Raw genomic sequence first — 11,702 nt, forward strand, 5'->3', positions numbered from 1 at the left:
CAGAGAGAAATAATATTCTCTTAAGATTTCAACGCGAGACCCGAATGACTTAGGTGGATGGACATTTTTTGCAGTGAATGAACAGAGGGGGACTAACCAATCGAGAGGCAGAGAGGGCTTGGCTATAACCTTAGCCTCCCATTTTCTCTCTCTCCCCGTGCCCCCCCCTCTCCTCCTCTCCTCCTCTCCTCCTCTCCTCCTCCTCTATGCAGGGCTCTGGCCAGTCAGTCGCCTTTGATTATCAGTCTCCAGCAGCCCCTCTCTTGGCTCCTTGACATGAGCACCATATAAGGCGCAGCGATCTCCATAGAAACGTGTCAGTTTCAATAGTAGTGTCAAAGTTCACTATATACAGACATTCGCGCAGATCCCCCGTTTCGGAAACATTGCTCTGCTGGTCCTCCCGTTTAAGCGCATTCATTTTTTGGGTCTCTCCTTCTTCTTGCATATTCTATTAGTTGTTGCTGTTTTTCCTCTTCTGCCGCTTCTTGATTTTTTCAAAACCTTTTTTCTCCTCCTCGTATCTGCGTTCCTCCTGCCGGAGCGAGGCGAAACTATACATGGGCACTTCATTCGGCGACGCGGTCTCCTCTCGCTGCTGGGCGAGATGATGAGGTTTATTTAAAGAATATACATGTAAAAAAAAATCCGGCTCTTCAGTTTTTTTTTCCTCTCTTCCCGTGCGGCGAAGACCGGGGCGCAAAGGAGCCAGGGGAAGAAAAGAGAAAGGAATTTATCTCCGCAGTACTTTGGATCGCGGCTTTCCAGCAAAAGGTTTTTTTACGCTCCTGCGTCCATGTGAATCGCTCCTGCCTTTTTCCTTTGTGGCTATTTTGTATCAAACTGCAATTTGCTGCGTCTGGACTCTGGCTTTCCAACAAGATTAGGGATTCCTGAATGGCTGGCTGCAATATACCTTGGAACTGGCCTCCCGATACTTGCATATCCTGATCGGTGCCTATTCAATCGCTCTCCTGTATTTTGAATGTATTGATCGCGTTCCGCTCGCCCTCTTTACCCCCGTAAGAGATTGCGTGTTCCGATTTGACTTTGCACTGCCCCGTCTGTCTGAGATCTATTTTTGCCCGAAATCCTCTTCGCTTCACAAACACCGGCGATCATTTCGCTTTATAGCACTTTCCGGGGCCGAGATATGGCAATGGTAGTTAGCGTGTGGCGAGATCCGCAGGAAGACGTGGCCGGAGGACCTCCGAGCGGCCCCAACCCAGCAACGCAGCCGGCGAGGGAGCAGCAGCAGGCGGCGTCAGCGGCGCCGCACACTCCGCAGACCCCCAGCCAGCCGGGACCCCCGTCCACGCCGGGCACCGCCGGGGAAAAGGGGAGTCAGAATTCTGGACAGAGTCAGCAGCATATTGAATGTGTGGTTTGCGGAGACAAATCGAGCGGCAAACACTATGGCCAGTTCACCTGCGAGGGATGCAAAAGTTTCTTCAAGAGGAGTGTACGGAGGAACTTAACATACTCATGTCGTGCCAATAGGAACTGTCCCATTGACCAGCACCACCGAAATCAGTGCCAATACTGCCGGCTGAAGAAATGTTTAAAAGTGGGAATGCGTCGGGAAGGTGAATATATATACATATATTAATACATATTTTTTAAACCCAGTCATGATTACGCATCCTAGCAGCAGCCGTACAGGGCTGCCATGTTGCATTAAGGTCACAGGCTACACGGCTGGGCATACTGCAGACTCCATCCATGTTTTTGAAGGATGTTTGCATGAATGGTGAGTCTCTGTGTGTGTCTGTGTGTGAGAGGAGGGTAAAAGGCCAGCGCAGCCACAGCAGTTATGCTGGCGAATGCGGGTCGCCCCGAACAAAGCGGCTCGTCGGGTTGACCCTTTCATTTTGTTTTTTCTTGCAGACTAAACGCTGCCATTATCAAACACGGGCATTACGCTCATAACAGGGCCGTTTTACGCATAGTTTTTAGAGCAGAAGAGGTGTTGTGCGAAAGTGTGTATGTGTGTGTGTGAGTGTGTGTGTGTGTGTGAGAGAGAGAGATAGTGTGTGTGTGTGTGTGTGTGTGTGTGCAGGGCTAATAGTCCCTTTCAGAAGTATGTGCAGCTAACTAATTTATAATCGTGCAGTGGGGTTTGTGATCTGTGTGTGTACATGTAAAATGCACACCCTCCAAACCCCACGTCTGTCTCCAGCTCCCTGTGCAGACTAGACAGCCCAGACACTGAATAATGCCGCTGAAGTTGTTCATGGCTAATTGTTTTGCCTGGTGTATTACAGGCCGTGGAACAACTTTCCTCCCCACGTTAAGTGTTTGATTCCAATTTATGCAAACATCCCTCATTTAAAATCCACTGTTTGTGGCATCACGCTGCAAGCCCACGTATAACGCATCCTGACTTACATTAATATTTAATTTTAATACCAAACAATGGCTGGAATCCTTTTTTTCCCAGCTGATCCTTTGATGTGGCTAAAATGTACAAATGTGGCTGCATTCAGCTGTAATTATCAATCCTATTTATAATATGTTTGACCACCATAGATAATTATTCAAATTAACAAAAAACAGGAAAAATATTGAGCTAAAGTGAAGAAGTAGGCGACCTTGTGCAATAGGCTCTCGTGCCTCAAAATGTTGAAACTAATAATTTGGCAATTTTACTTTAGGGCTAAAGAAAGTGTGTGTGTGTTTTCCGTGAAAAAGTGATTGTGTTTTCATTTTTCTGCCCCAATGTAGCCTGCGTTCCTAAATACAAATGCTGTCAGTGTTTAGGTTGAGGGACACAGCACATCTGTTGTGATGAGATATTTACGTTGTCGATAACATAATCTGGAATAATATAGTCGTGCAGACAGCACATACTAGTCAATATGTTTAGAGAAGCGTGCAGAATGTAGATTTGTGTGCATGCCGTTTCAGTGAGCAGAAGCACACAAGCTGTAGTCTGCAGGACTCTTGTAACACTCACGAACAATGTTTATCAGTCCTGGATGCACATTTCCTCTTTTTCTCTTTCTTTTTGTTAGCGGTTCAGCGAGGACGAATGCCTCCAACCCAGCCCAACCCAGGCCAGTACGCGCTGACGAACGGGGACCCTCTGAATGGCCACTGCTATCTGTCCGGATACATCTCGTTATTGCTGCGGGCCGAGCCTTACCCGACGTCCCGCTACGGGAGCCAGTGCATGCAGCCCAACAATATCATGGGCATCGAGAACATCTGCGAGCTGGCTGCTCGCTTGCTCTTCAGCGCCGTGGAGTGGGCGAGAAACATCCCTTTCTTTCCCGACCTGCAGATCACCGACCAGGTGTCCCTTCTCAGGCTGACGTGGAGCGAGTTGTTTGTGCTTAACGCGGCCCAGTGCTCCATGCCCCTGCATGTGGCCCCTCTGCTCGCCGCAGCAGGCCTCCACGCCTCCCCGATGTCCGCGGACCGCGTCGTGGCTTTCATGGATCACATCCGGATCTTCCAGGAGCAAGTGGAGAAGCTTAAGACGCTGCACGTAGACTCGGCAGAGTACAGCTGCCTGAAGGCCATCGTGCTTTTCACATCAGGTGGGTGTCCAACATGTCACACATAGGAACATGTCTATAATCAAATGAGGCCTAGTTACACTCAGGGTTACTGGGAGTGGGGAGCGGGACACGGTGGCATCAGGGAGGTGGCTGTCAAAGACACGCTGGTCACAAATCTGACTTTACGAGATGTTTGTGTTGCCGATGGAATAGCTATTTTGTCAACAGCTTGCTACATATCCACTTACATGCATTCCCATGTCAGTTGTAGCCGCAGCATAAGACGTGTAAACAAATCCAGATTGAGCGAGCGCATCAGATTTTAAGTGTAACACTCACTTCAGTGCTTTTTAAAATAGGTGGCAACTGACAGTCTCATAGGTGTAAATATTTTATAATTACTCGGATAAAGTTTTTCGGACTCGTCGAAGCTCAGAGCGAGAGTGTAGGTTCGCGTCCATAAATTTTGGAACAGGTGTCAAATAATTGTGCGTAAAGATGAAGTAGTCCATCACTGCAGTGATTTATGACAGCTGATGCGTTTATGAGTGTTGTCGCGTGCTTTTATCCTTGTTTTGCGTGCACAAACACATGTCTTAGGGGGGCAGGAAATAATCCTCAGCAGACTGAGATCAAAAAGACTGATGGAAGTTGAATCATATGTCAGCGCATCGCTTCTGCAGGACGCAGAGTACCGCTGCTGTCGCCTATAGATGGTTTATAGATTCGTCTTAGGTGACCTATTAATTTCCCCCGTAAGTGAGGAGTGTTCCTCTTCGCGCGCACGCTCTCAAAAGTCACCGGCAGTCATTTTCAAAAGTAACCTACATTGTTGATAGCATAATTGATGGCAAGGTCCTAAAGGTCCTCATTTACTCTCGGTGCGTAATTTAGATGCTATTTCGGAGATGGTTGTGTACACTTGGTGCCATTAGGCCTGGTATGTCAGGGGAGTCCTGTGATGATGGGGAGGAAGAGGAAAAGTCCTAATTCACTCACTCACAGGCCCCAAACTACTTGTGAACTTATCTCGAAGTTTATACCTCATAGTCTCGTATTTGGCCCATTACAAAATTCTGTAACACGGACGAACATAATCTATAATTGGACACGTTCTAGATAAAATAAAAAGTTTTAATGTAGTTTTCAGATTTGGATTTTTAATCAAATAATTCCCACTTTCAATATCCCTAGCGTCTCAACTCAAATATATATTGAAGGTTGTTACACTTGTATTCCCTCATATTTCAGTTATTATTGTTTGCTACTTATTGTAACGGGAATCTACACCTTAATACATTTACTCTACTTTTGTAATATTATATTATATTATATTATATTATATTATATTATATTATATTATATTATATTATATTATATTATATTGTATTGTATTGTATTATATTATATTATATTATATTATTTTTAAAAAAGTCTTTCATATAATTCTATAAAATTGTCAAACAGTGTATAGGTGATTATAAGTTCAATGTAATGAGGACCTAGATTATAATTAAGTTAGAGTTCTCCCCAAACTGAAAAGTAGGAACACACTGATTGTACCAACCACTTTCAATGCTCATTGTTCCATTCAGTCGAATATCACATAGGTTTTTCCAACAGTTAGAAGACTTTGTATTTTTTTTCTATTTTTTGTTTCAGGAGCCACAATAACTACTTTCAATTTCGGGGTTTGGAAGTTGACTTGACACGCCAACATTTTGAACGCTAACTGACCCGTAAATATATGTTTTAACACAAATAAGTGCGTATTTTTCCTCAGCGGCCGTCCTAAAGGAACACGACAGCCTGTTAGATTCACTTTACTCGCTATTAGTGCGCTCATCCTGTAATATCTCCTCGTGCACTGACACATTTGACCATATTTTCCTAACGCACGGCGCATCAGTAACCCACCGCAGACTACACCCAGAGAAACTCCATACGCACATTAACGTTGAACTCCATGTATTTCTAACACATCACTTAGTTATAGGTTGGTGGGCTAATGCTGGTGTTGGCTATAACAAGTCACGTGGCTCTGTGCCAGCAGCGCGGTGGAATTGTTTTGCCTTTAATAACACCAGACCTTTCGGGTGTTTTGGGCGTAAATAACGGTAACCGGGCAAAAACTCGATTTCAGCACAGTTCAGGTTCATTGTCTTACATTAACTTCTTATCCACATGTGTCTGCTGCAGCCAACCTCCCAGCAGAAATAGTCGTTTGCAAATCTGGAAGCTATCTGTTCGCATGTCCCAGCCTATTGAGGGCTGTGGGGTGCAGGGTTGCAGGCAGGCCGTATGGAGAACTATGGGGTGTCTTTGACCAGCTTTCCCTTGACACATACATTCAACTGCAGCCCCTGCCCCGCGTCGCTTTGAACTCCCCACGTATCGCTGAGTTGCACCAGTCGTGCCAAGTTTGATAATTTACAAGAGAAATCTCCAAATGTAATTAATTTCCGCCTTATCGATCGCTGTGGATTTTAAAAAGGGACACTCAGCGTTAATCCACAGGGGGATTTGCATATGTGGGGGCGCTGACCGGCCCGGACGGAGGTCACACTAAATCACCCCGAGATCTCCGCGTTGCCCCGGGTTCATAAGGTTATTGTGTCTGGCCACAGTGAGTTATACCACTGAGAAAAATCCCGAATAGGCTTAAAAGCATCTGCCCGGTGTTTAATGTGGTGCTTGAAAGCTAAAGCTGTCTTCCCTGTGTCGTTTGTGGAATAAAAAGCACAGCTCAATACAGAATCTCTTAAGGACTGCCTGGGACTCCATGTGGGACCATACAGCAAACACCAGCGGTTATGCTGCTTGCCTTTACATCAGTTTATAAGCAGTAGAACACGCAAGCTTGGGCTGTGTGAAAAACAGGCTGAAACACTGTAATATACTAACAAGCCTTTTATGCTTTTGTCTATATCGGTGCGTGGCTGTGCACAGCCCACCGGTGAGCACCAAAACGCACGGCCTCGCCTGCGACGCTGCACAGGCTCGATTTCTGTCGTTTTCTGTCGCTTGTGCGCGACTATTGACTTCACCTCCTGCTAATAAATGTGATTGCTTCCAGCGGCCCCGTGTCCTATAGGCTCCACGGAGGGAAAAACAGGCCACGGCTGGTCTATGGAGAGAAGAGCAGCGAAATGACTTAACAGCTTACGCGCGGAGTAATTAGGTCACATTACATCCAGTGTAATTTCAGATTCATCAGTGCCGTTTGTGTTTCCTTATACTTGAATCCCCAGAGTCCAGACATGAAGAGCAGCGGCCTTCAGGCCTGGAGCTGCACTATATGCCACCCTGCCCCATCACTTCTCCACCCCCCTTCCTCAACACCGTTTCCATTGCATTTAACTGCATATTCGTGTTGACTGCTGTACGAGGACAGCAGCAGATATATATTTATCCTCCCCAGTGTTGTGCAAAGCCCTTGTCCAGCAGCAAGCCGCTTGTTTGCTCTGTATGACAGTCCCACCGGTCCCACTGGCTCAGTGTGATGTAGCATGTTTGGCCAGTGTGTTTGTTCATTCCACTTTGTCAATAACACGTAAAGGCTGATGTTGAATGATAACCACAGTGCTTCTGCAGGATGTAAATTGGGGGAGGCAAAGTGTGCTACTAGGCAGAGTTTAGCTCCACTTGAGGCTAAAAAATAAATATATGACCACGTGGGTTTGCGTATTTAAATGCAATAACTTTTAAAATAATTACAATGGAAAAAGTGAGTTGTCTTTTTCATGTCACTGCTTCTCTCCAGCCCTGCGCGCTTCTCTGCGTGTTTGGTGACATAATATATATAATTTTAATAATTAATTTGACTTCCACACATATTCTTTCCTGTTTGTTCTTGGAAATGTGGAAGTTTGAGTGGAAATAAACTCATGTCAGAATCAGCTTCTTTCCCACAGCATGATGTACCTTGGGGTTTTTAGGGAATTGACAAATCTAACCACAGTCTCCTTTGTGTGTGTGTGTGTTCCACAGACGCCTGTGGCCTGTCGGACGCAGCTCACATCGAGAGCCTCCAGGAGAAATCCCAGTGCGCCCTGGAGGAGTACGTGAGGAGCCAGTACCCGAACCAGCCAAGCCGCTTTGGGAAGCTCCTGCTGCGGCTGCCCTCTCTGCGCACCGTCTCCTCCTCGGTAATCGAGCAGCTGTTCTTCGTCCGCTTGGTAGGTAAAACTCCTATTGAAACCCTCATCCGGGATATGCTATTATCCGGGAGCAGCTTCAACTGGCCTTACATGTCCATCCAATGATCCTAAAATGAAAGTGGAAAAAAGAGAGGGAAAAAAGGACCAAAATTCTGCGCCCCTCCGCCCATCCTCCTCCAAGAAGACTATATATAGGACCTTTTCTGAGAAACTTGGAAGACATAACTTTTTTCTGTCTTCGGGGACTGTGATGGAATACATAATGTACAGAAAAATATCGGAACTGGACTTTACGCCTGTGTAAACCCACCCTCATCTTCAAGAACAATACTCTTCATTTTGTAAAATACTAGTCTTTATTTTCCTTCTTTTTTTTTTGTAAAAAATACGAATAAAATGAAAAACATCATATGCGCAGTAAGAAAAAAAGAATCAAGACTTAGCGGGAAAATAATGTTTCCAAGCAATTATAAGAATTGTCCTGTGTCTATGTACCTCTCTGTTTTGTATTTTTTCTGGTTCTAAACCAGGGTTTCTGTGATTCTATACTAATAATTTTTTGATATAACCTTTTGCTTCTTATAATGAGTGCGATATATGTTGTCGAAGCTATGTTCTCCAAGAATTAAAATTGAAGTGAGAATTTAAAAACAGAAAAATAAAGAAATTTAGACAAATAAGAAACAGTCTAATCGCTATGACAATATCAACATTGATGGTTGAACTTTTTTTTCCTTAATCGATGCGATGGACCTGCAACCGCAGCAGCAGCAAACTGACCTCCAGGACATTTTTACTGAGAGGACCGTCCGGGGCTCCTTTCCCCCGGGCCACGAATGCGCGTGGAGTCGATCATCAGTCAAAGAGGAGAGACATGAAAATCAAAAGCACTTTTAATATATCATTTCAAAATACATTTTGTTTGTTTCGTCTTGGAAGAAATTTTCATTGTTTCTTGAATTTTATTGGTTGTTGCCTTCAATTTGCTTACTCCATGATGCAGCTTTTTGCAGAAGGGTCGGTTGATGAAGTTGTGTGATGGTGACTGTACTATTAAAAAAAGAAATAGGCAACGATGTCTCCTTCTCAAGCATTTTCCTGGAAGCAATTGTCAAGATTCTCGGGCTTGTTATACTCTGTGTGGCTCCCGTGAGAAAAAAAGCGTTAACGTGCAGCCTACTTACAGTCGAGTCTGTACCCTGCAATGCCCTGCACCTAATTCTGAGTCCACTGTACCTCCATTACACCTACCAGTGAAAACGAGGTGCTACACGGGATTAAGAGTGGTAATTACACGACGCGTGCATGCCTTATATTTCCACAAACTCACTGACATAACTTGCAATGCGAGCACAAAGGAGGAGAGGCTGCGAGGAACCGTATACAGCAATGAGCCCGGTGCCAACCTGCGAGCGCATTCATGTTTAATATTTTTCCCAGACAGCCGAGGAAAGCCTGCGCGCCACACAGAGCCACCTCTGTCCTACCTCCTGTGGCTTAATCAAGGTGATTCTCCACAAACCAAACAATATTCCCCCTCTCTCTTTCTCTCCCTCTTTCTCTCTCTGGTTCTTTCAACCACAAAAAAAAACGCACCGCCTTGATAGTGCATGGCTCGGTATTGATGTGGGCGTCGTTTGGCAAAAGGGTTAGGCCCCGCTGCAAAGCTGCTGTGATATGCGTGATCAATCTGGAAAATGTATTTTACAGCATGTAAGCCAGTCGATAGGAACACCGAGTGTGATGCATTGTGTGGGACTGGAGGGGAGGAAGGAGAGAGAGAGAGAGGTAGAGAGACTATGGAGGGAGGCAGTGCAGACACAATTTAGAGGGGAAACGTGTTTGTGTTGTGTGTGCGCGTGTGTGCGCGTGTGTGTGTGATGCAAAGACAGAGAGAGATGTGGCCTTGGTTTTGCCTGATACATTCAGAGTGTAATGAGTACATCGATAAGTCATCAATGTGTTAGATGGGTTACATGGAGTTTGTGTCCTTGCATTGGTCCGTCTCAGTGTGTGCGTGTGTGTGTGCGTGCGTGTTCGTCCCCTCTTTATGTGTCTCCATACTCGCAAATGACGAAGCCCAGTTATGGACCTGGATCCATCTATCCAGTCCTGTCGTTACATACACACACACACACACACACACACTCACTCACACCTTCCAGTGCTAAATGTGATAAACTGGAGGGCGTTACGAAGAAGGAGAAAATGGGGTTTCGGTGTGACAATTATTACATTTGCCTGTTAGTCGTCCCCTCTTCATCATCGGACGTGTTGCTCGTGCGCCATATTGCCCACGTCTTCCTCTGCGCGAGGGCCAGGAGGACAGGAGCAGAACTGCATGTATAGCAAAGGCTGAATTTCAAAACGCCATATTTGTTATCTGCCTCGTAGGATAGAGGGGGAGGGGAATCTTTGCCCGTGGGTTATTTGTTTGCGTTGCCTTGTCTCGTTCAGACTGAGGCTACAGTATTAAGGCATTCATTACAGTGGGCGCTGGTTGGAGTGATGCTATGGGTCTGTGCGTCAGGCTGTCCTCAGATGCTCTCTCTCCCTCTCCCTCACAAGAACACAGTTTCTTACTCTCGTGATTAATGTGACATATTGTACCTGTTAGCCCTCCAGTCTGCGCAGTGTGCAGCAGCGGGTCAGTTGTCACGCAGCCTTGATGTTGCTTACTACACGTGGTATTTCTTCAGGTTATATCGTTATGGTGGAAAAGAGTCCCCCCCCCCTGCAGCCGGCGGTCAGGTGCAAGTTGCAGAATAAACCCGGGTCCTCTCTCTGCGTCACGCTGGAGCCACGACCTGCTGAATTACATTAAAAATAAATAAACAGACACGAAACCATCAAATCTTACAACAGACAATAACTGAAGCTCACTAATTATTTAGCGTGTTTGTCTGTTTCTTATATTTTCCTGGATGAAGGATGAATATGGCGTCACCGTGGCCATCAGCCCAAACAGCCCAGTTCCGGGTTGTTCTGTGCAGATCTGGACTAAATTGTTTGCTGGGTTATTAAACGCAGCTTTCAGCCAGTTGTCTCCACATAATGTATTCTAAATCCCTCCAGAGCAACTATCTTTTATCCTCTCGCTGAGAGCATTCTGTTACACAATTGTTACACTTCGGGCTATATAAAGCAATAGTTCAAAAACACGTGAAATTGTGGCATGTGTTCCTAATTAACGATTTCTGGCCAGGCGATACAAGCTAAAGCACAAGAGGACTCTAGAAAAAGTGATATTTTCTATTTAGGCTGTGGACCATATTCCACTGTCTCCACTCTGACAGAAGCTCAAATTAGTGCTTTACGCAACACTTCAAATATTGAAACAATACGCTTCAAATATCATCTTTATTTTTATTTTTATTTTTTCCACCAGACGTTTATCATCCTCGGATGTGATGACAACATGATTAGCGCTCATAGTGAATTAAATAAAGGGAAATGGATGAGGAACAAAGTGCAGAGTAAATGCACCGTCAGGTTGCACTGTGGCTGCGGTGGGTAAAGGAGATGGATATGTGGCACACTATAGGCCCCATTGGTGTCTGTAATTTCGGAAACTCCGGTTACCAGAGTGTTAGTACGAAATGAGTTAAATAACCATTTACCTTTGTCTGGTTTCATTCATCAAACCACAAGTGGAGGACTCCTAACACGAGGGGGCTATTTGTTTGCTTTACACAAGCAGCTGGGTGCGATTTCACGTTTGAGATATCTGTCTGAAAGCGAAACATTTATTATCCCGAGTTGTCAGCGAACCTATTTCTCCAAAAACCCCTCAATGCAAGCCAATGGGTTTTTATGCAGCGGTGGAAATGTCCTATTGGCGTTACACGTCACTTCATTTCATTTAGAGTAGCCTGGTTTCCCCGGTCACATTTGACAAATGCTGTTGTTTGAGACAATAACAATTTCCAAATAGCTGCTCCGCGTATGAATGGGGGGCCCTGTGAAGTATGACACGGCTTATTTCTCATGGTGTCTTGTGCGTAAAAATGATGACAGCAGCAGACAACAAGTGCTGCGC

At 45.3% G+C, this 11,702-nt stretch overlaps 1 protein-coding gene across 1 annotated transcript; it reads left to right on the forward strand.

Moving 5' to 3' along the window:
- Positions 1-256: 256 nt before the first annotated feature.
- nr2f1a (nuclear receptor subfamily 2, group F, member 1a) lies at positions 257-8,739 on the forward strand. The gene is made up of 3 exons (XM_062382185.1): positions 257-1,586; positions 3,015-3,542; positions 7,494-8,739. Exons 1-3 carry the CDS (start codon positions 1,154-1,156, stop codon positions 7,766-7,768), a joined length of 1,236 nt encoding a protein of 411 aa, XP_062238169.1. The 5' UTR covers positions 257-1,153; the 3' UTR covers positions 7,769-8,739.
- The last annotated feature ends 2,963 nt before the right edge of the window (positions 8,740-11,702 follow it).

Source organism: Platichthys flesus, chromosome 3 (genome assembly GCF_949316205.1).
Source record: "Platichthys flesus chromosome 3, fPlaFle2.1, whole genome shotgun sequence".
NCBI classification, from domain to species: Eukaryota; Metazoa; Chordata; class Actinopteri; order Pleuronectiformes; family Pleuronectidae; genus Platichthys; species Platichthys flesus.